Source organism: Dermochelys coriacea, chromosome 18 (assembly GCF_009764565.3).
Source record: "Dermochelys coriacea isolate rDerCor1 chromosome 18, rDerCor1.pri.v4, whole genome shotgun sequence".
Taxonomy (NCBI): Eukaryota; Metazoa; Chordata; order Testudines; family Dermochelyidae; genus Dermochelys; species Dermochelys coriacea.
The window spans coordinates 23,627,036-23,647,527 of NC_050085.1; the positions used below are offsets into that span (position 1 = coordinate 23,627,036).

Consider the following 20,492-nt stretch of genomic DNA (forward strand, 5'->3'; position numbering starts at 1 on the left):
TGTTATGCAATACAGACAGCTTCTTCTTGCAGCCTGCAGCTTTAAGAAACAATAGCTGAGGTACAGAGAAAAGCTGATGCTTTCTGTAGAGCCCCAGCAAGCTGGGGAGAAAGGAGAGCAAGAGTAGTGATGACATCACCATTCTCCCCAGCCAGAAGGCAGACTCCTTACACAGGGAGGGAGGATTCAGCCACAGCAGCAGTGACTAGGAACCTGTACCTCGGATAATCCAGGCATAGATAAGCATTTGAAAAAGGATGCTCCTCCATCTGTAATTACAGGTAACACTATTTCATACTGAACAAATACAATGCTTTCTGGGATCCAATCCATTCTCTCCTAGTGCTCTGGGAATTTGCTTCAGGGCCCTTTGACAGGAAGCTTTACAAGTACTGTATATGGGGTGACATTTTAGAGGAGGATGGGAGGGAAAGGATGATATCTTTTGTTCTTAGTTGCATCTCTTTCTGCAGTTAGTGGTCAGATCACTGTGCAATTCCTTGGATAATAATTCTCCTGCTGTGGGAAGTCCAGAGAGAATGAGCCTTCAGAAGACAGAATATCCTGTCTTACATTTTATAAAAATGAAAGACATGGACTTTGGTATAAATGGAGGATGGCCATTACTGTGAAAATTTCACAAGGGCTGATATGATTTGTGGTTTTCTGATTCAAATGCTTCATGTTGGTGAATAGGTCACCTGGGCTCTAAATTGCCTTCCTGACTGTAGAAAGGGTGACAGACTTGATTTTACTAGTAATCTGTTTATTCATTAATACATTTTGATCAACAAACCTTGTATTTCAGAACATTTGGTGAAAGCCTTAAAAACCCTTGTATATCTTATACAAGGTGCTGGGAAATATTTTATATTTGCAATTCAAAGCTTGTTTCACACAATGAACAAAAAAATTAATGAACCCTGCAGTCTGGGCAAATCTGCTGTTAGACTCATTTCCCTTCCTCTCCTCCTCTAGAGTGATGGTCTCTCTGCATTTCCATTGCTGTATCACAGATAGAAGATTTAATTCTTGGCTGAAACTAAAACCATAGGAGAATTTTCAGCCCATTGCACAGAGTTCTAGACTGACATTTTCATGTGAAATTAATATTAGCTGCACATTCAGTGCTTTGAAAATTAATCTCAAAGTCTTGGCCCAAGAGAAGTTTCTTTTTCCAATATTTTTTTTTTAAAAAAAAACCTTTTTGTTTAAATGAGGGTACTAAGAGCCTATGTATATAATGTACATGCATGCATCCTTCTGACAATTCACGAGCCTGGTTGACAGGACAATGGCATGGTTCTAAAATGTAAGACACTTACTACATTTGTGACACTAAAATATTCAGTAAAAAAATCTTAAAAATTAAAAGTGAAATGTAACTAAGAGTTATATACTGGTTGCTTTAGATACAGTAAGAGGTTTATCCCTCAAACTGTTTAACTCTCAGGGAGATGTTACCTGATTTGCTACCTTAGGGAAGTTCGTAATTTAGTGACAGGCCCCTGTGCTAAAGAGGATGGGTTCTATCCCTTGTGAGGTGGAGCTGAGATGAAACTCTAGGGAAAAGCAATCTTACTATTAGTGTTTAGACTCAATCTACCAAACCCCATAAGTCAAGGATACTCAAAATGAAAGCTGCTCAGTCCAATAATATCTCCTGTTTATGCAGAACCTCTCATTCCAAATGATGTCAAAGTGCATTACATATTTTTTGAGTTATATACAGGAATCACTTCATAGAATCATAGGACTGGAAGGGACCTCAAGAGGTCATCTAGTCAGACCTGCCATGAGTGCAGGGGACTGAAGTATTATCTAGAACATCCTTGACAGGTGTTTGTCTAACCTGTTCTTAAAAATCTCCAATGATGGAGATTCCACAACCTCCCTAGGCAATTTATTCCAGTGCTTAACACCCTGACAGTTAGGAAGTTTTTCCTAATGTCCAACCTAAACCTCCCTTGCTGCAATTTAAGCCCATTGCTTCTTGTCCTATTCTCAGAGGTTAAGAACAACAATTTTTGTCTCTCCTCCTTGTAACAACCTTTTATGTACTTGAAAACTGTTATCATATCCCCTCTGAGTCTTCTCTTTTCCAGACAAAACAAACCCAATTTTTTCAATTTTCCCTCATAGGTCATGTTTTCTAGACCCTTAATAATTTTTGTTGCTCTTCTCTGGACTTTCTCCAATTTGTCCACATCTTTCCTGAAATGTGGCATCCAGAACTGGACACAATACTCCAGTTGAGTCCTAATAAGCACAGAATAGAGTGGAAGAATTACTTCTCGTGTCTTGCTTACAACACTCCTGCTAAAACATCCCAGAATGATGTTTTCTTTTTTTGCAACAGTGTTACACTGTTGACTCATATTTAGCTTATGGTCCACTATGACCCCCAGATTCCTTTCTGCAGTACTCCTTCCTGGGCAGCCATTTCCCATTTTGTATGTGTGCAACTGATTGTTCCTTCATAAGTGGAGTACTTTGTCCTTATTAAATTTCATTCAGTTTACTTCAGACCATTTCTCCAGGTTATCCAGGTCATTTTGAATTTTAATCCTATCCTCCAAAGCACTTGCAACTTCTCCCAGCTTGGTATCGTCCGCAAACTTCATAAGTGTACTCCGTATGCCATTATCTAAATCATTGATGAATATATTGAAGAGAACCAGACCCAGAACTGATCCCTACGGGACCCCACACTCGTTATGCCCTTCCAGCATGACTGTGAACCACAGATAACTACTCTCTGGGAATGGTTTTCCAACCAGTTATGCACCCACCTTGTAGTAGTTCCACCTAGGTTGCATTTCCCTAGTTTGTTTATGAGGGGGGTCATGTGAGACAATATCAAAAGCTTTACCAAAGTCAAGATGTACCATGTCTACCACTTCCCCCCATTCACATGACTTGTTCTCCTCTGCTGTTTTTATTTAAACATTGTGAAGGTGCTCTTTTAATGTAAATGAAATAGTTTAATTACTGTACGGTGTGCAGCTCCCATAGCTCAATATTCCATGGTATATGGACTCTTCCAAAAAAGGGAAGTAAGTTTCTGATGGGCAGGGCTGCAGCAGTGGGAGCATCAGATGGCGCCAGGGGAAAAGTGGGCCCACCAACTTCTATTTTTACCCCTTCCCCCACACAACCAGGGACAATGGCAGCAGCACAAGGGGCACTGTGTGCTTAGCAACTATATCCAGAAACTGAGGCATCTCCTGTTCTCCCTCCTCCCCCTCGTCACCATCCATACCAGCAGTCATGCAGCACACAGGTCCTCTGGGCCTAACCTCTTTCCTTCATTGATGGGACTGGCATAAAATGTGAGCTACAACATATTAAATACATTTGGAGCCACTTAAACTCACTTCTGAATTAATTTATCTTGCCCTTCCAAATTTATCAACATTAACTAGCTCACTTTGTGTATTGGTTAAAAAAAATAGTATGGGTGATGAGGGGGCAAAAGCACACCTAAATAATTCCAATGCATTGGGTGTTTTTTAATCCGTAATGTTAACATGTTATGCCTGGGCAGTCAGGGTGGAAGCAGTAATTTCTCCTATAAGCAAAGATGGGCAAGAAGTACCCATAACATTTATTTCTATAATGTCATCAAAAGCTAAGAAATTACAAATAGAAAAAGCAGCATTACGCAGCATTTTGCACAGAATCAGATTTAATTAAGACATAATTCACCTTTTTCACTGGTGATAAGATCCATATCCAAATGTAAAGGAGTACTTGTGGCACCTTAGAGACTAACAAATTTATTAGAGCATAAGCTTTCGTGAGCTACAGCTCACTTCTTATGCTCTAATAAATTTGTTAGTCTCTAAGGTGCCACAAGTACTCCTTTTCTTTTTGAGAATACAGACTAACACGGCTGCTACTCTGAAACATATCCAAATGTAGGCATTCCGCAGGCAGCAGCCAGAATGCAAACATAGGTTGTGGGCTTAGCTACATATCAGTAATAGCTCAGTTATGCGTCTTCAGAGGGCAATGTTAATGATACGTTACTCCAAAAGTTTTGAAAACAAAGACATCATTAGCATTAAAATTAGTGCACAGATTTCCCTTTCAGATGGCACCTTACCATTAAAACCAAAGAGCCATGGATGCTCAAAGACCCTGGTTTGCTATATTATGTTTTTTGCAGATGTTCAAACCACATAGTAGATAACGCTTTGTCATTATTCTCTAGTAAAATTGTGTTATACATAGAAAGTTGTTTGTTTGTTTATGGGATGTGTAGATAGTGATCCCAGAAAGATGACATGCAAGGATGCTGTTGACTTACAGTAACATCGCTAAGGCAGAGTGAAAAAGAAAAGTTTGGCAAGAAGTTATTTTTGGTAGCCTGCTTAGTCTAGGACATAGACAGTGAAATTAGTTAATGAGTTATGTAGGAGCCATCAAAACATGCCAGAAACAGCCCCATGTCAAAGAGGCAACTAAACACTGGCAAAGACTAAGGGCCAAATTCTCTGATGGGCTCAACAAAGCACGGAGTTAAAGAGGGGAGTGTCAGAGAGCCAGTTACAGTTCCCTGATTCTTTGCCTGGCTTCAGATACAGGTTAGAACAATCTGGGTTCTCTAACTTGTACTAGTTAGCTATAATCCCCAATGGACCATTTTCTAGTCAGGGATTGATAAACCACATTATGCTCCTTCCAACTCTGCTCCCTACTTCTAAACACATACCCTGCACCAAAGGCTGCAGCGAGGAGAGTCTAAGAGCTGGATCTATTGGTTCTGCACCTGCTGGGGACTCCTGTGGCCAAGAGAATCTGCAGCAAGGGACTTGCAGACAGTCTCTGCTCCCTTTATACACACTGAACAGAGCAGAGTTCTGCCTCTAAGCAGTGAATGTGTGAGAAAATAAGCAAATGTACTTATGTCCTACTTCCAGCTATCTGGAATATCAGTAAGACAAACTCTTCTGCTATTAAGGCTCCCAAGGCCTTGCCGAAAGTTTGCTGACTGAAGAAACCGTATCAATAACAATCTTTGATCAGGTTCAGAGTAGCAGCCGTGTTAGTCTGTATTCGCAAAAAGAAAAGGAGGACTTGTGGCACCTTAGAGACTAACAAATTTATTTGAGCATAAGCTTTCGTGAGTTCACGAAAGCTTATGCTCAAATAAATTTGTTAGTCTCTAAGGTGCCACAGCAATCTTTGATCAATCTCTAAGGCATCTTTGAAATTCCTTAGGAAAGAATCAGCACTCATACTTTTCACCTCGCATCAAATAAGCTAACAAGGAACATATACAGATATCTAAAAGGGCATTAAGGAAAAGGAGGGTAGAACATTGTATTGCAAATACAACTCAATGTATTGCAAATATTCTGTCCTCCCATAGGTCTGCACCAGAGTATACCACTCAGACACCTCCACCAGAGGTTGTTTCTGAAGTCAGTTATGTATTACACTTAGACAAGATTTAGCACACACAAAACTAGATGGAAAAACAACAAAGAATCCAAGAACCTTCCTGTTGTCAAAAAAGTACTGGAACCAGTGACATACAAAGGAGGAGAATGAAGAAATAAGGTAAAGGTTCAAAAAGAAGAAAAGGTGCTGAAACTGAAGCTGATTTCCAATTACGATATGAAGGATACAAAAAGATGTTGGGCTTTCCTGCGTGAAAGAAGTAAATTAAAATGTTGTAGAAGGTGAATCTCAAAATGCAATTGAGGCACTGGAAGAGGAGATGTCAAACAGGTGCATTCTGTCATAATCATCACATAGACCAGTTTATTAATGTAAGTTTATTTTTGAGACAGGACTATCTATGTTTCTGCTATGATTTTATTTTCTCTGTACTGAAGCTGTATATCGCTATCAGTTTGTGAGGCAAAAGAGATGCTGGACTCTGATGAATGTTACTTTTGTCCTGTCTTTTTGTTTTTCTTAGTTTAAAATAAAAAGGCCTTTCAAACTCTGTGTGTGTGTGTGAGAGAGAGAGAGAGAGAGAGATCTAAGGAAGAATGAACAACCTCTTAGCTTTCATGATAACCACAGCAAATAGCTCTACTGCACCTGATCAGACTGGGGACTTGTCTTTCATCACTGGCACTCTAGCTTCCTTCCCTCTCAAAATATTGGTTCCACGTCATCCATGAACTGTAGTGACCTGCAAGGGCATTATGAGGGAAAAGGCCTCTAGGGGCCAGTGTGTCCCCTACTAGGTTATTAGCACAATAAGTTCTTGAATTGACCAGCATTCATTTTCTACATTAAAATCTTATGTTCTATGAAAGGCTGAGGCATTCAATATGTTCCATGACCAGAAATGGGCTACAACTTCAGCAGCTAAAATCAGGTGACATTTCTCTTTCATACCAATACTGAATCTCAGCTTTTTTCCTCCCAGGAATATTCAAAATGATCCCTTCAGCTGCAGCAACCCCTCCCAGTGATGTGCTTTTCCCCAGTCTGTCTTGTCAGGAATTCTGGAGGTCCCAGATCTCAGGCTTTTCCGGATCTGTCACTCGCCACATCAGTCATCGTGCCAACAACTTTAAAAGACACCCAAAGAGGAGAAAACACATCCGCCCTTCCCCTCCACCACCCCCAAATACACCGTGCCCTATTGATCTGATTGACTTTGGGGATCTCCACCCTCAGAGATCTTTCCTAGAACTGCTGTTTAATGGATGTATTCTCTTTGGGATTGAGTTCAGCTATGCCATGGAAACAGCCTATGTGACTCCTGTGTTGCTTCAGATGGGGCTGCCGGATCAGTTGTATGGAATGGTGTGGTTTATCAGCCCAGTACTAGGTAACTTTTTTACGCTAATTTTACTCTCCAGCTTTTCCACTTCACAAGGGATTAATTTGACACTGAGTTCTTTCTTTTCTTTGCTATTTAATTTACTTTACAGGTTTCACATATGTGATGTGGAAGTTGGAACCACTACCCATAATTTTAGAGAATAAAATGGAGAATAGACCTCACTGGCCCTGGCTGAGGAGGGCGAGATGTGACCAAAGAGGGATTTCTCATTACTGATTTCTGAGTCTATTTTTTATTTGCGACCAACATACTTCCAGAATTTTGGCTACTCTATTTGTATATTTAAAATATTAATTTAAAGAAAGTCAAAGAACTAACGTCTATTGACCCAACAGAAAGAGGGGGAGAATATGGAGACTAAACCTCTCTGGGCCTATCAGCAAGCTGGGTGGAAAGATGGGCGATAGCTTTGAGTTAAACAAGGCATCCCAGGGATGGAGTAAATCTACTTCTCAGTCTAGAGTTTTGCTTTCTGTTGGGGTTGTGGCATATTCCTCTGCACAGACATGGGGTGGAAGGTGTATCCTTCTATACAGGAAGAGCAGCAGAAGGTGTATTCCACAACTTGGGTAACATCCTTCTGTCTCTTTGTACTTTTAAAACTGATTTCAGAAGAAGAAAAGAAATAATTCCTTTCCTCAATCACTGAATCCCTACCTGGCCCAGTATAATCCAGGCAGCATTCTGATTTACACATTGATTTACTGCTACAGCCCAGGCTAATCTCATAAGGAAGTTCCGGTTTAAGGCAGCAAAGTTGTTCATACAGAACAGAGCACATTACAGGATAAAATAATTACCCATTCATTTTACATTTTTTGTCAAACTCCACTGTTATTTTGAAGTGTATTGGATTGCATTGGGTCAGGCTTGTACCAGCTGAACATTACATAATGTACTATAGTTCCCAGCTTCCACTCCAGGAAATTCAAAGAAGTAAATAGTGCAAAAGCCTAAGGCCCAGATTTTTAAAGGTATTTAGGTCTTGCTGCACTCAGCATTGCAACACTTAACTGATAAGGAGCCTAAATCTCATTTTCAAAGTTGTGTAGGCACTTAGGAGCCAAAATTTCAAATGCCTATGTCCCTTTTGAAAATAAGATTTAGGTTTCTAAATCAATTAGACATAGCAACACCAAGCACAGCAATGCCTAATACCGTTTAAAATCTAGGCATAGATGACTGCTGTTGATCAAGAAGGTCACATTCTGCCTTAATGATGCATTTCCTGCCTTCTAAACTTCCCATGATGAAGTCTTGGTGAAATAGGATGGTAACAGAAATGTCCCTTACTTGTGAGTCATTTTTGTTTCAGGATTCCTGCTGCAGCCTTTTCTGGGGGCCTGGAGTGACAGATGCACATCAAGATTTGGCAGGAGGCGACCCTTCATTCTGGTCCTGGCAATAGGTGTGTTTTTTTAAATATAAAAGAAAAATAACTTTAAATCTCAAAAAATGTTAAACAGACAGTGAAAAACCTCTCCTTCCCTTCCACCTCCCTCCAACCCCCTCCCCCCCGGGCAGTGTTCTCGGTGACAGGCCCCCTCTTCTCCCCAACCCTCACTGGTGCAGTGCTCTGACCTGAAAAGCCCCATTCCCCTTCCCCTCAGCTGTGCAGGGCTGTGAGTGCCACAGCTGGTGAACAAAGCATTGGACTGGGCTTCAAGATCTTGACTTCTAATTCCAGCCCTGACACTTGCCATGTGGCTCTGGTAGAATCTCTGGCCTTTGCTACACCAGTTTCCTTTTCTGCATAAGAGAGATGCTGTGAGCTTTAGTTGGTTAGTGTTTGAAAATGAGGTGTGTGCAATGCTGTTCGGGTTGAATTTTAAACTTAAAAAGCTGAGGTCAGCAAATGGGATTGGTTCCTCTAAAGCAGAAGGGATTTATAATTGGTCAGAGAAATACATAGACTATTGCCCATATGGCCTTTCCCAGAGTGAAAGCTCCCACATGAAGGGGCCAGAGAGGTTCCCTGCTCCAGAGGAGAGTTATGGGGCTCTCTAGAGTTTGCTGGAGCTGACAGATCCAGAGAGGCAGGAGCCTTCTAGTTTGCCTCTGGCTGGGTCTCCTTACTGTTGTGCAGTAGCAGGCAGGAAGGGGAAGCAAAGGCAGTTAGTGCTTCAAACAGCATTCCCTCCTGTATCTGCAGCATTTGCAGTGGATGGTACTGCTGACTGTGGACAGTCTCCTACTATTCCCCACACTCTACCATGAAACTCCTTCTGTGTGGCACTCCCATAGAGGGGCATCTATAGGGTTCCAGGAGGGTGGAACAGTGCTACATCTAAACTTTGAGCTGTGTGTGATTCCCAACTCATGTTTGCATACTCGCACCAGTTCTCATTGAGCTAACACAAGTCTAAATTGTAGTGTAGCCATGGTAGCATGGGCAACAGCATCAGAGGCATGGCTTAGCTGTACTAAGTACAAACCTGTGGGAAGTTGGTGGGTATGTACTCAGTTCAACTAAGCCATGCTGTCACTGCCTGTGCTATTGTGGTTACATTATGATGCTATAGTACTATAGTACTATAGTGGGAGTCTGCTATAGACCACCGGACCAGGGGGATGAGGTGGATGAGGCTTTCTTCCGGCAACTCACGGAAGCTACTAGATCGCATGCCCTGATTCTCATGGGTGACTTTAATTTTCCTGATATCTACTGGGAGAGCAATACAGCGGTGCATAGACAATCCAGGAAGTTTTTGGAAAGCGTAGGGGACAATTTCCTGGTGCAAGTGCTAGGGGAGCCAACTAGGGGGAGCGCTTTTCTTGACCTGCTGCTCACAAACCGGGTAGAATTAGTGGGGGAAGCAAAAGTGGATGGGAATCTGGGAGGCAGTGACCATGAGTTGGTTGAGTTCAGGATCCTGACGCAGGGAAGAAAGGTAAGCAGCAGGATACGGACCCTGGACTTCAGGAAAGCAGACTTTGACTCCCTCAGGGAACAGATGGCCAGGATCCCCTGGGGGACTAACATGAAAGGGAAGGGAGTCCAGGAGAGCTGGCTGTATTTCAAGGAATCCCTGTTGAGGTTACAGGGACAAACCATCCCGATGAGTCGAAAGAATAGTAAATATGGCAGGCGACCAGCTTGGCTTAATGGTGAAATCCTAGCGGATCTTAAACATAAAAAAGAAGCTTACAAGAAGTGGAAGGTTGGACATATGACCAGGGAAGAGTATAAAAATATTGCTCGGGCATGTAGGAAAGATATCAGGAGGGCCAAATCGCACCTGGAGCTGCAGCTAGCAAGAGATGTCAAGAGTAACAAGAAGGGTTTCTTCAGGTATGTTGGCAACAAGAAGAAAGCCAAGGAAAGTGTGGGCCCCTTACTGAATGAGGGAGGCAAGCTAGTGACAGAGGATGTGGAAAAAGCTAATGTACTCAATGCTTTTTTTGCCTCTGTTTTCACTAACAAGGTCAGCTCCCAGACTGCTGTGCTGGGCATCACAAAATGGGGAAGAGATGGCCAGCCCTCTGTAGAGATAGAGGTGGTTAGGGACTATTTAGAAAAGCTGGACGTGCACAAGTCCATGGGGCCGGACGAATTGCATCCGAGAGTGCTGAGGGAATTGGCGGCTGTGATTGCAGAGCCCTTGGCCATTATCTTTGAAAACTCGTGGCGAACGGGGGAAGTCCCGGATGACTGGAAAAAGGCTAATGTAGTGCCCATCTTTAAAAAAGGGAAGAAGGAGGATCCTGGGAACTACAGGCTGGTCAGCCTCACCTCAGTCCCTGGAAAAATCATGGAGCAGGTCCTCAAAGAATCAATCCTGAAGCACTTAGAGGAGAGGAAAGTGATCAGGAACAGTCAGCATGGATTCACCAAGGGAAGGTCATGCCTGACTAATCTAATCGCCTTTTATGATGAGATTACTGGTTCTGTGGATGAAGGGAAAGCAGTGGATGTATTGTTTCTTGACTTTAGCAAAGCTTTTGACACGGTCTCCCACAGCATTCTTGTCAGCAAGTTAAGGAAGTATGGGCTGGATGAATGCACTATAAGGTGGGTAGAAAGCTGGCTAGATTGTCGGGCTCAACAGGTAGTGATCAATGGCTCCATGTCTAGTTGGCAGCCGGTGTCAAGTGGAGTGCCCCAGGGGTCGGTCCTGGGGCCCGTTTTGTTCAATATCTTCATAAATGATCTGGAGGATGGTGTGGATTGCACTCTCAGCAAATTTGCGGATGATACTAAACTGGGAGGAGTGGTAGATACGCTGGAGGGGAGGGATAGGATACAGAAGGACCTAGACAAATTGGAAGATTGGGCCAAAAGAAATCTAATGAGGTTCAATAAGGATAAGTGCAGGGTCCTGCACTTAGGATGGAAGAATCCAATGCACCGCTACAGACTAGGGACCGAATGGCTCGGCAGCAGTTCTGCGGAAAAGGACCTAGGGGTGACAGTGGACAAGAAGCTGGATATGAGTCAGCAGTGTGCTCTTGTTGCCAAGAAGGCCAATGGCATTTTGGGATGTATAAGTAGGGGCATAGCGAGCAGATCGAGGGACGTGATCGTTCCCCTCTATTCGACACTGGTGAGGCCTCATCTGGAGTATTGTGTCCAGTTTTGGGCCCCACACTACAAGAAGGATGTGGATAAATTGGAAAGAGTACAGCGAAGGGCAACAAAAATGATTAGGGGTCTAGAGCACATGACTTATGAGGAGAGGCTGAGGGAGCTGGGATTGTTTAGTCTGCAGAAGAGAAGAATGAGGGGGGATTTGATAGCTGCTTTCAACTACCTGAAAGGGGGTTTCAAAGAGGATGGCTCTAGACTGTTCTCAATGGTAGCAGATGACAGAACGAGGAGTAATGGTCTCAAGTTGCAATGGGGGAGGTTTAGATTGGATATTAGGAAAAACTTTTTCACTAAGAGGGTGGTGAAACACTGGAATGCGTTACCTAGGGAGGTGGTAGAATCTCCTTCCTTAGAGGTTTTTAAGGTCAGGCTTGACAAAGCCCTGGCTAGGATGATTTAACTGGGACTTGGTCCTGCTTTGAGCAGGGGGTTGGACTAGATGACCTTCTGGGGTCCCTTCCAACCCTGATATTCTATGATTCTATGATTCTATGATTGATTTATAATTGCAATAGCTTGATGAGAGCTAGTGTGAGCATATGGATATTAGCTAGGAACTATACCCCTAGCTTCTATTATTGACATTAGCCTCAGATGGCACTCTCCCACTGCCTCCTGCGTGGGCAACTAGAGATGTATGTATGGAAGCGTTCTGTCTGCTCAAAGATCTGGAGAGATCTAGTCCTATGCGAAGGGCTGTCAGCAGAAAGGAAATGCTACAAACAAACAAACTATGGAAAGTGCTCATTAAATTTTGAGATTGGATCTAAGAAGAGCAAATAATTCAGTTAGTTTGGACATTGTTGGGAACAGAGATCCAAAATCTTTCCATAAACCACACAGAACCCGCAGTTTGTGGTGATCTGACTGTGAATGATGCTACCTGCTGTATTGAGTTTGGTGTAGAATAACAATTGGAGAGCAAGGAAGGATGGGCCTTCATAATTTTTTCCTCCCGGTTGATCTAATTTGATTCCTTGTTCCTAGGAGCATTATTGGGACTCTCACTTATGCTGAATGGAAGGGACATTGGCAGCGCGTTGGCTGACACCGTGAATAACCATAAGTGGGGGATCATTCTCACAATCTGTGGGGTTGTCCTAATGGACTTTAGTGCAGATTCAGCAGACAATCCCAGTCATGCCTATATGATGGATGTTTGTAGCCCAGTGGATCAAGACAGGGGGCTTAACATCCATGCTTTGTTAGCAGGTATGCACTTTTATTTACTCTTGCATGGTATATAGCCATTTAGCTATAAGCAGACAAGTTCCAATATAGAATAGCATGGCACAAATGTGTGTATATACCATAGGTCTTTGAACTATAATGATATATACAGCTTTGGGTTGGGGAACTGTCTCTTTTTCTCTACTATAAGTATAACTCAATAGGTAACTTCAGTAATTTAAAAAATAAACAGTGTATAAATTATAGTAAGTTTGTGATATTTTGCCCTTTATCAGTTTGGGTTTTATCGTCAAAGAGTTTAACAAATGTAAAAATAGAAATAAACCAAATTCTTGACAGCTCTTCATGAGACCCCTCTCAAACAGATGTGGTAGCAATAATATTTACAGAGAGGAGATGAGCATACTGTATTCAGGAGAAAATACCATTTGTATTGGCTTTATTGTAGGAGGCAAATCCTGCTGGGTGCCCTAAAACTGCTGATCTTTATTTTCATTGTTAGCTATCAAACTCTGCAGTTTAATTTTCCTCTTTCACCAGATTTATACTGCATTGCTTCTGCATTGCTCTGTGTGTGTAATGAAAGAAAGGACATTCGCCTAAGGCTGTCACCACATGAATGGTGTATAATGTATATATTTTATATAGCTCACAAAAGCTTATGCTCAAATAAATTTGTTAGTCTCTAAGGTGCCACAAGTACTCCTTTTCTTTTTGCGAATACAGACTAACACGGCTGCTACTCTGAAACCTGTCATTTTATATAGTGTTTGTTTTAAACAGTGTTGCCACTTCAAATGTGTAGCCAGCCCATTATTCAGTAAATTGAGCTAATCTGACTCTGAATACACACAGAGAAGAGTTTCCTATTGAGTATGAAGGATCAATTTTAACTTCACTTTTCAGAGGAGAAATGCACTTTAATCCTAGAGCTATGCCATGAGGCAGGTAAGCATCACTATTGTCATTTTGCAGGTGGGAACTCTGACACATACAAAGATTAAGTGACTTGTCCTAAAATGAGCTGGCAAATGTGGGAGTAGAGCTGGCTTCAGATTCTTTACATCAGTTACTTGTGCAGATTCAACCCCCTTCCCCTCTCTATCTCATCATTAATGTGTTTTTGGTGCAGGCTATTGTATTGTAATTAAGAGATATAAATCCTTAAAGTGATTAGCTAGGAATTGAGAATCTAGCTCAGAATTCATGATTCAAATGGTGCTGTGCTTCATTGCCTTTTTTCTTTAGGAATTGGCTGGGGAAGGTAATCTTAATCTATTTTCCCCAACAGGTCTTGGAGGTGGCTTTGGTTATGTTGTTGGAGGAATAAATTGGGATAAAAACAGTTTTGGAAGAGCTGTGGGAGGGCAGCTCCGTGTCATCTATGTCTTCACAGCAATAATATTGACTATCACTACTGTCTTGACTCTAATTAGCATTCCAGAAAGACCACTGCAGTCTTTCAGCAAGAAGAAAAAAGTGATGAAGAGTCCAAGTCTTCCTCTTCCTCCTTCTCCACCTCTTTTGTTTGAGGAAGGTGTAAATGAAAACCTCAGTTCTCGTAACTCACATGATTTATATGCAAGTTTTACAAGTCCAATTTCCCCTCTCAGTCCACTCACACCTAAATATGGCAGTTTTAACAGCAGAGACAACTCCTTGACAGGAATTAATGAATTTGCATCATCATTTGGGACCTCAAATATTGACAGCGTGCTCATAGACTGCTTCACAGGAGGGTATGATGGCTATTTAGCAATCCCAGCTAGCTTGCCCAGACAGGCAATCAGTGTCAGCTTTCCCAGGGTGCCAGAGGACTTTTACTGTCAAGAAAATGGAATCCTGGACCAAGGGGAGAATTCTGTAAATCCAGGGCCAGGTGGAGATGCACTAAGGGTGGGTTCACTGGATGCAATAAAGCCACGATCAATAGGGATTCTGAAAAGGCCTCAGACCTTGGCCATTCCAGATGTTGTAACAGGATATTGTCCAGAAAGTAGCAGGAGAAGAAACGTAACCTTCAGCCAACAGGTAAGGGGAGAAAATATCTCCAGAAACAATGTCATGACCATGTAATCTGAACTTTCATTTAGTCTCTTTAGATAGTTTTACCTTTTATTTTAAAATACTTGAATATCTACTTTTATCATAATGACTGACTTTTTTTGTTTGTCTATACACACTTGTGATTAAGGGCTCTTTGTAACAGCTTGTTTATGAAAGCTATGGTAGGAATACAATATATGAACTCATAATACGAGTCTATTAATAAGAGAGATTTAGGGAACAAAAATTAGTAAGAGATTTCAGGAAATTATTTATGATTTGACCTCTCCGCCAGGGAATAATGTGGGCCTTTTCCCACCCCTCAGACAATATAACGCAAGGTGCAGAGGCAAATTATGTGCATCAGCATTTCTGAGGTTAATAATGTTAGACACAATTGTTTCACAGCCCATGAAATGATAACCAAAGTAATGGTGGGTGGGGGGCGTGTTTTGCTGTGAGCTCCTCATGAAGATTACTACCCATGTTTTCATCAGGGAAAGTGAGATTTTCCAGCTCTTGGGAAAAGGCTGTGGGGCTTGTCCCCAAACCTAGTGATTTCCTGGGAATCTGCAGGAAGTCAGGGACCTCTATGTGCTGGTACATAATGGGAGCAGAAATGAGGCACCTGTCCTGTTATGTATGTTTCTTTTGCTATCTTTTAACCCTGTTATACATTTTGTGTTTTAAAACATGTTTAACAGATATTTTTTGCCATCATGTTACTGTTTTCAGGCTTGTGAATGGGCTCATTTTGTATAGGGAATGCATTCAGTAGTCCTTTATACACATGAGCCAACCGCAGCCAATGATAACCTGATGTTAACAGGTGCAACACTCATGTAAATCTTTTGCCAAAATTCACGAGTGACATAAATGGCGGTGTAAATTACATGCTAGGTGTAAGTTGGTCTTAAAAGGTGCAGGTGGGAATAGAAAGTACTTTAACATGCACCAACTAGACCAGGAATTGGCAGCCTTTCAGAAGTGGTGTGCCAAGTCTTCATTTATTCACTCTAATTTAAGGTTTTGCGTGCCAGTAATATATTTTAATGTTTTTAGAAGGTCTCTTTCTATAAGTCTTTAATATATAACTAAACTATTGTTGTATGTAAAGTAAATAAGGTTTTAAAAATGTTTAAGAAGCTTCATTTAAAATTAAATTAAAATGCAGAGCCCCCCGGACCAGTGGCCAGGACCCGGGCAGTGTGAGTGCCATTGAAAATCAGCTCGCATGCCATAGGTTGCCCACCCCTGAACTAGACATTCAGTAGCTGTGCAAAATGAGTGTATTTATGACTATGAGTAAAATCCTGGCTTCCCTGACTTCAGTGGGGCCAGGATTTCACCCCATGTGTGTGGGGAATAGCAGGAAAAGCAACTAACATGAGTGTGTAAATTAAAGGAGGTCCTTTTGTCTGCACCACCCCTACTATTCCTGCAGCCAAATGCAGCCCGGTTATGAGGACAGCTCCTATTCACTTCAATGGGATTCATGCCCACTTACGCCAGTACTAAATTTGGTTCCCAAAAAATCCAGAAGAGTGTAAGATACTTGTTTCAAATCCACTGAAAGCCAAAATAGCATACAGAATACTACTTTGCATTTTATGATTAAAATATTTACTCCATTGCTTGCATCCCCACTGAATCTAGACTCATCTTTTTTCTCAGTGTTTACTTTTTATGGCAACACTCTCAGTGACCACAAAGAAATGTAATATTACACAGCTTTGTCTTTATGTTTTCTGATTTGGAGTTCTTATGGTGCAGGTTGCTAATATTTTGCTGAATGGTGTGAAGTATGAGAGTGAGTTGAATGGATCAGGTGAGATGTCTGAGCAATCACTTTCCATGAAACTTCTTTGTTCAACCATCTGCCACATGCCCAAGACTCTGCGTAACCTCTGCATCAACCACTTCCTAGGTAAACCTGCACAATGTCATTTTTTCACCATGAAAGTAATCATATTTTCCTTCAGAAGAAAATGGTTAAGAATCAGTTTAGATTAATATTTTAAAGTGTTTGATCTATTGTGGTTGTCCCTTGCTGAGGACTACTGATTAACTGGGTCCTAATTTTCTCCACGAAGGTGACTGATAGAATTCCAAACTCCAGAAAGTCTCTTATGTTTCTTCTATAACTAGATTATTTTCTGCCAGAAATGAAGAATACATATTTATTTTTAGCAAGAAAATAATTCCTTGTTTATATCGGCATTAAGGAAATCTACCTCTGATTAGGTTGAGTATATGTACTGGGACACAAGAAACTGAACTAGGAGCAGAAATTATAAATTGAAAATTCTATCATTAAAATTTTACAAATCAGCTTCCTTTGATATTGTCCTCTGGTATTGGACTTCTTATTAAATGAGTGTTTATTTGCTCAGAGGCCTCTAAGGGAATTTCTAGTTGCTCAGTAAACTGGGGTGTAAACCTTCAGAGCTCCAGTGTGCCATCCACTAACTGTCCGTTCCAAAGGGAACTCTTCATGTGGACCCTGCGCACAGACTCTTAGTGTACAGTATGCTGGAGCTCTGTAGATTTATACCCCAGTTTGCCACACAGTGTGTGTTCATTTAGACATGCTGTAAGGGTAATGATGGATGATATTCTCTTTTATTTGTGCCAGGGACACTCCCATGTGAGGCAACACAGGGTTCAACTCCCTTTCTACTCATGTTCCATGTGTACATGAGGCTCCATAAGAAAGATTGTAAGAGACATGGGCTGTGGTGTTTTCAGTATTCTGATGGCAATCAGCTCTACACCGCCATCACTTTCCATCTGTTATTGCAGTGGCCAAGTGACTGTAGAAGGTTTGATAGGTCAGGCTCAGTCGAGAGAAGACTGAGTTAATATTAATAAGTTGGCAGAAGGAATCAGATGAACTGTTGCATCAGCATCCTTGAGTGAGGGAGTACAGACACCATTTGCAACATGCATTCGCTGCTATGGAATTTTATTGAACTAGAGGATGCTGCTGGAGTCCCAGGTAGTTGCCATAACTAAAAGCACTTTTCCCATCTGATTTTGGAAAGATCAGTGGAGCTATCTCTCTCAGACCTTGCTACACTAATTCATGCCTTTGTCATCTCAAGACTAGACCACTATGATGTGCTCTATGTGAAAACTAGATCTTGAATCCATTTAGAAACTGAAGCTAGTTCAGAAATCTGTAACCCATTTGTAGTTTCTCTTGCTCTGATCAGTGCACTCTGCCTTTGGGGATTCCAGGTAGTGTTCAAAAGGTAGATTTTAACCTTTAAAATGCTGACTGACTTTCATACAGATTACAGTATAGTATATAAAGAGAGAGACAGTGTCTAAAGTAACTCCCATGATGATGATGATGATGATTATAAGGGCAAGCTATGGAGTGTATTATAGAAAGTTACACAGTTTGTTTACTGCTGGGACTTCTAAAATATGCAAGAGCATCCAGAGCTTGGAGCGGGAGCTTAAAGATGCCATTCAAATTTAAATAAATAAATATTGCTTCTGGCTTCTTCTAGGTTGGCTCTCGTTTGAGGGAATGTTGCTGTTCTACACAGACTTCATGGGAGAAGTGGTGTTTCAAGGCAATCCTAAAGCCCCTCACAACTCTGATGAATATCAAAAATACAATGCTGGGGTCACCATGGGGTGTTGGGGAATGTGTATCTATGCATTCAGTGCTGCATTCTATTCAGGTATTAAGCAGAGCTTTCTCCCATAATGCTGATAGAAAAACAAACTGCCTCTGAAAAGCTGCTTCTGCAGTATAGAATGTTGTTTTAGGCTTGGCATTTATATTGCAGATTAGTGTGCTACTTGATGGTTTTTCTGCCCTAAAATCTTTTTTTTTTTTATTAGCAGTTCTTGTCTGTCTATATACTATCTCTGTTAGTTAATACTGGTTAGCATTGACAGCACAGATACCCAACAGTCTTGTCACAATAAAACAAATTGCCATTGTAAAGCACTGTTCATAAAGTAATCCACAGCTTCACAAAACTCTTGTGAGGTAGGTGAACTGAGGTATGGGGGAATTGCACACTTCATAGCTTGTGTAAGTCAAGCATATTGCATGCCCCAAAGGTTGCTTGCATCCCTCAATTTTCCCACATAGCTTCCTGTGTGCTGCCATCCCATCTGCCTCTATTTCAGGGGCTTCCTGTAACTCCCCTGCGACTGCTAAGGATTCTGCATGCCCTGCATTCACACACCCTATGCACAGGAGCATTCACACACACACAAACCCCATGCACAGGGAGCATGCATCCTTCCACCCATATGCACAGGGACACTTTCCTACATGTTTCAGAGTAGCAGCCGTGTTAGTCTGTATTCGCAAAAAGAAAAGGAGTACTTGCGGCACCTTAGAGACTAACAAATTTATTAGAGCATAAGCTTTCAGCTGTAGCTCACGAAAGCTTATGCTCTAATAAATTTGTTAGTCTCTAAGGTGCCGCAAGTACTCCTTTTCTTTTTGTCCCACATGCAAAGTGGGAAATGTGGCTATGAAATTACGGTAATGTGTATGCACAACTGATTTTTTCAGTTATCAATGGTTTTCTGCCAAACTGGGAAGACATTAATAGTGGGGTTCCACAGAGGTCTGTCCTGAGTCTGGTTCTATTTACTATTTTCATTAATGACTTAGATAATGAAGTGGAGAATATACTTATAAAATCTGCAGGTGACATCAAGCTGGGAGGAGTTGCAAACAATTTGGAGGACAAGATTATAATTCAAAATGGCCATGACAAATTAGGGAACTGGTCTGAAATCAACAAGATGAAATTCAGTAAAACAAGTGCAACCTACTGCACTTAGGAAAGAAATGTCAAATGCACAAATATAAAATTGGGAATAACTGTCTAGGCAGCAGTGCTGCAGAAAACGAACTGGGAGTTACAGCGGGTCACAAGTTTAATATGAGCCAACTGTGTGGTGCAGTTGTGAAACAGGCCAATATAATTCTGGGGTGCATTAACAGGAGTACCTTATGTAGGACTGAGGGGGAAACCTAATAATAGTTTTCAAATATGTAAAGAGGATGGTGGTAAATTGTTCTCAATGTCCATTGAAGGTAGAACAAGAAATGTAATCAGTTAAATCTGCAGCAAGGGAGATCTAGGCTAGATATTAGTAAAACCTTTTTAACTATAAAGGATAGTTAAGTACTAGAATAAATTACTTAGGAAGGTGTGGAATCCCCATCATTAGAGGTTTTTAAGGACATGATAGACAAACACTTCTCAGAGATGGTATATGATTGCTTGGTTCTGCCTCAGCATAGGGGGGTGGACTAGATGACCTCTTGCGGTCCCTTCCAGCCCTACATTTATACGATTCAGTGTATTGGTAGGATAGACAGAGATGAGTCAGGACTACTGTTATGCTGGAAGACATTAATGGGTACTGGTACTATCAACCAGTTGTTTGAGCTAAAACAATTGCAGAGGGGTTTAAAATTATGGCTGTACTAAAGAGCTGGTAAGGCTTCATGGGGCCCCCATTTCCCACCTTTCAGCTTCCTGATTTTCCAAAAAACCAGTAGTGTTCTGGCCATTCATGCCTTGAATGTTTACTGAAATTTTGAAATTGAATAGTTGTAGCATTCAAAGGTTATTGTGTTACAGACAGACAGAGACAAATAGAAATGGTATCAAGTTGACTGTAATGTCTTTGCAAGCTCAGGCAACCATAGTGCAAATCCTTCACTCATCACTGACAGGCAGCCTCTTCTGGGTAGAATTCTGTTTTTTGGCAAATAGTAACACTGCACAAGTTATGCATACTGCAAGCATTCAGACTCACCCGGCAGCACCTCCTACTGGTCATCCTTGAGAATTAGCTCAATTT

General features: G+C 41.5%; 1 protein-coding gene across 7 annotated transcripts in view; it reads left to right on the forward strand.

Annotated features, from left to right (window-relative positions):
• SLC45A1 (solute carrier family 45 member 1) overlaps positions 1–20,492 on the forward strand; it is a 78,014-nt gene that overhangs the window by 45,475 nt on the left and 12,047 nt on the right. For 3 of the 7 annotated variants that reach the window (XR_006276348.1, XM_038377154.2, XM_043499982.1), the window contains exons 1-7: positions 103–281; positions 6,392–6,799; positions 8,130–8,222; positions 12,390–12,614; positions 13,885–14,624; positions 16,413–16,566; positions 18,158–18,334. Coding sequence is in view for 6 of the 7 variants with exons in the window: in XM_038377154.2 (XP_038233082.1) it covers positions 6,403–6,799; positions 8,130–8,222; positions 12,390–12,614; positions 13,885–14,624; positions 16,413–16,566; positions 18,158–18,334 (1,786 nt within the window). In the remaining variant the exon portion in view is untranslated. Of the gene's footprint in view, positions 1–102; positions 282–6,391; positions 6,800–8,129; positions 8,223–12,389; positions 12,615–13,884; positions 14,625–16,412; positions 16,567–18,157; positions 18,335–20,492 lie in introns of those variants that run through there. The other 4 variants (XM_043499980.1, XM_043499981.1, XM_038377152.1 and 1 more) reach the window with 3 other exon arrangements.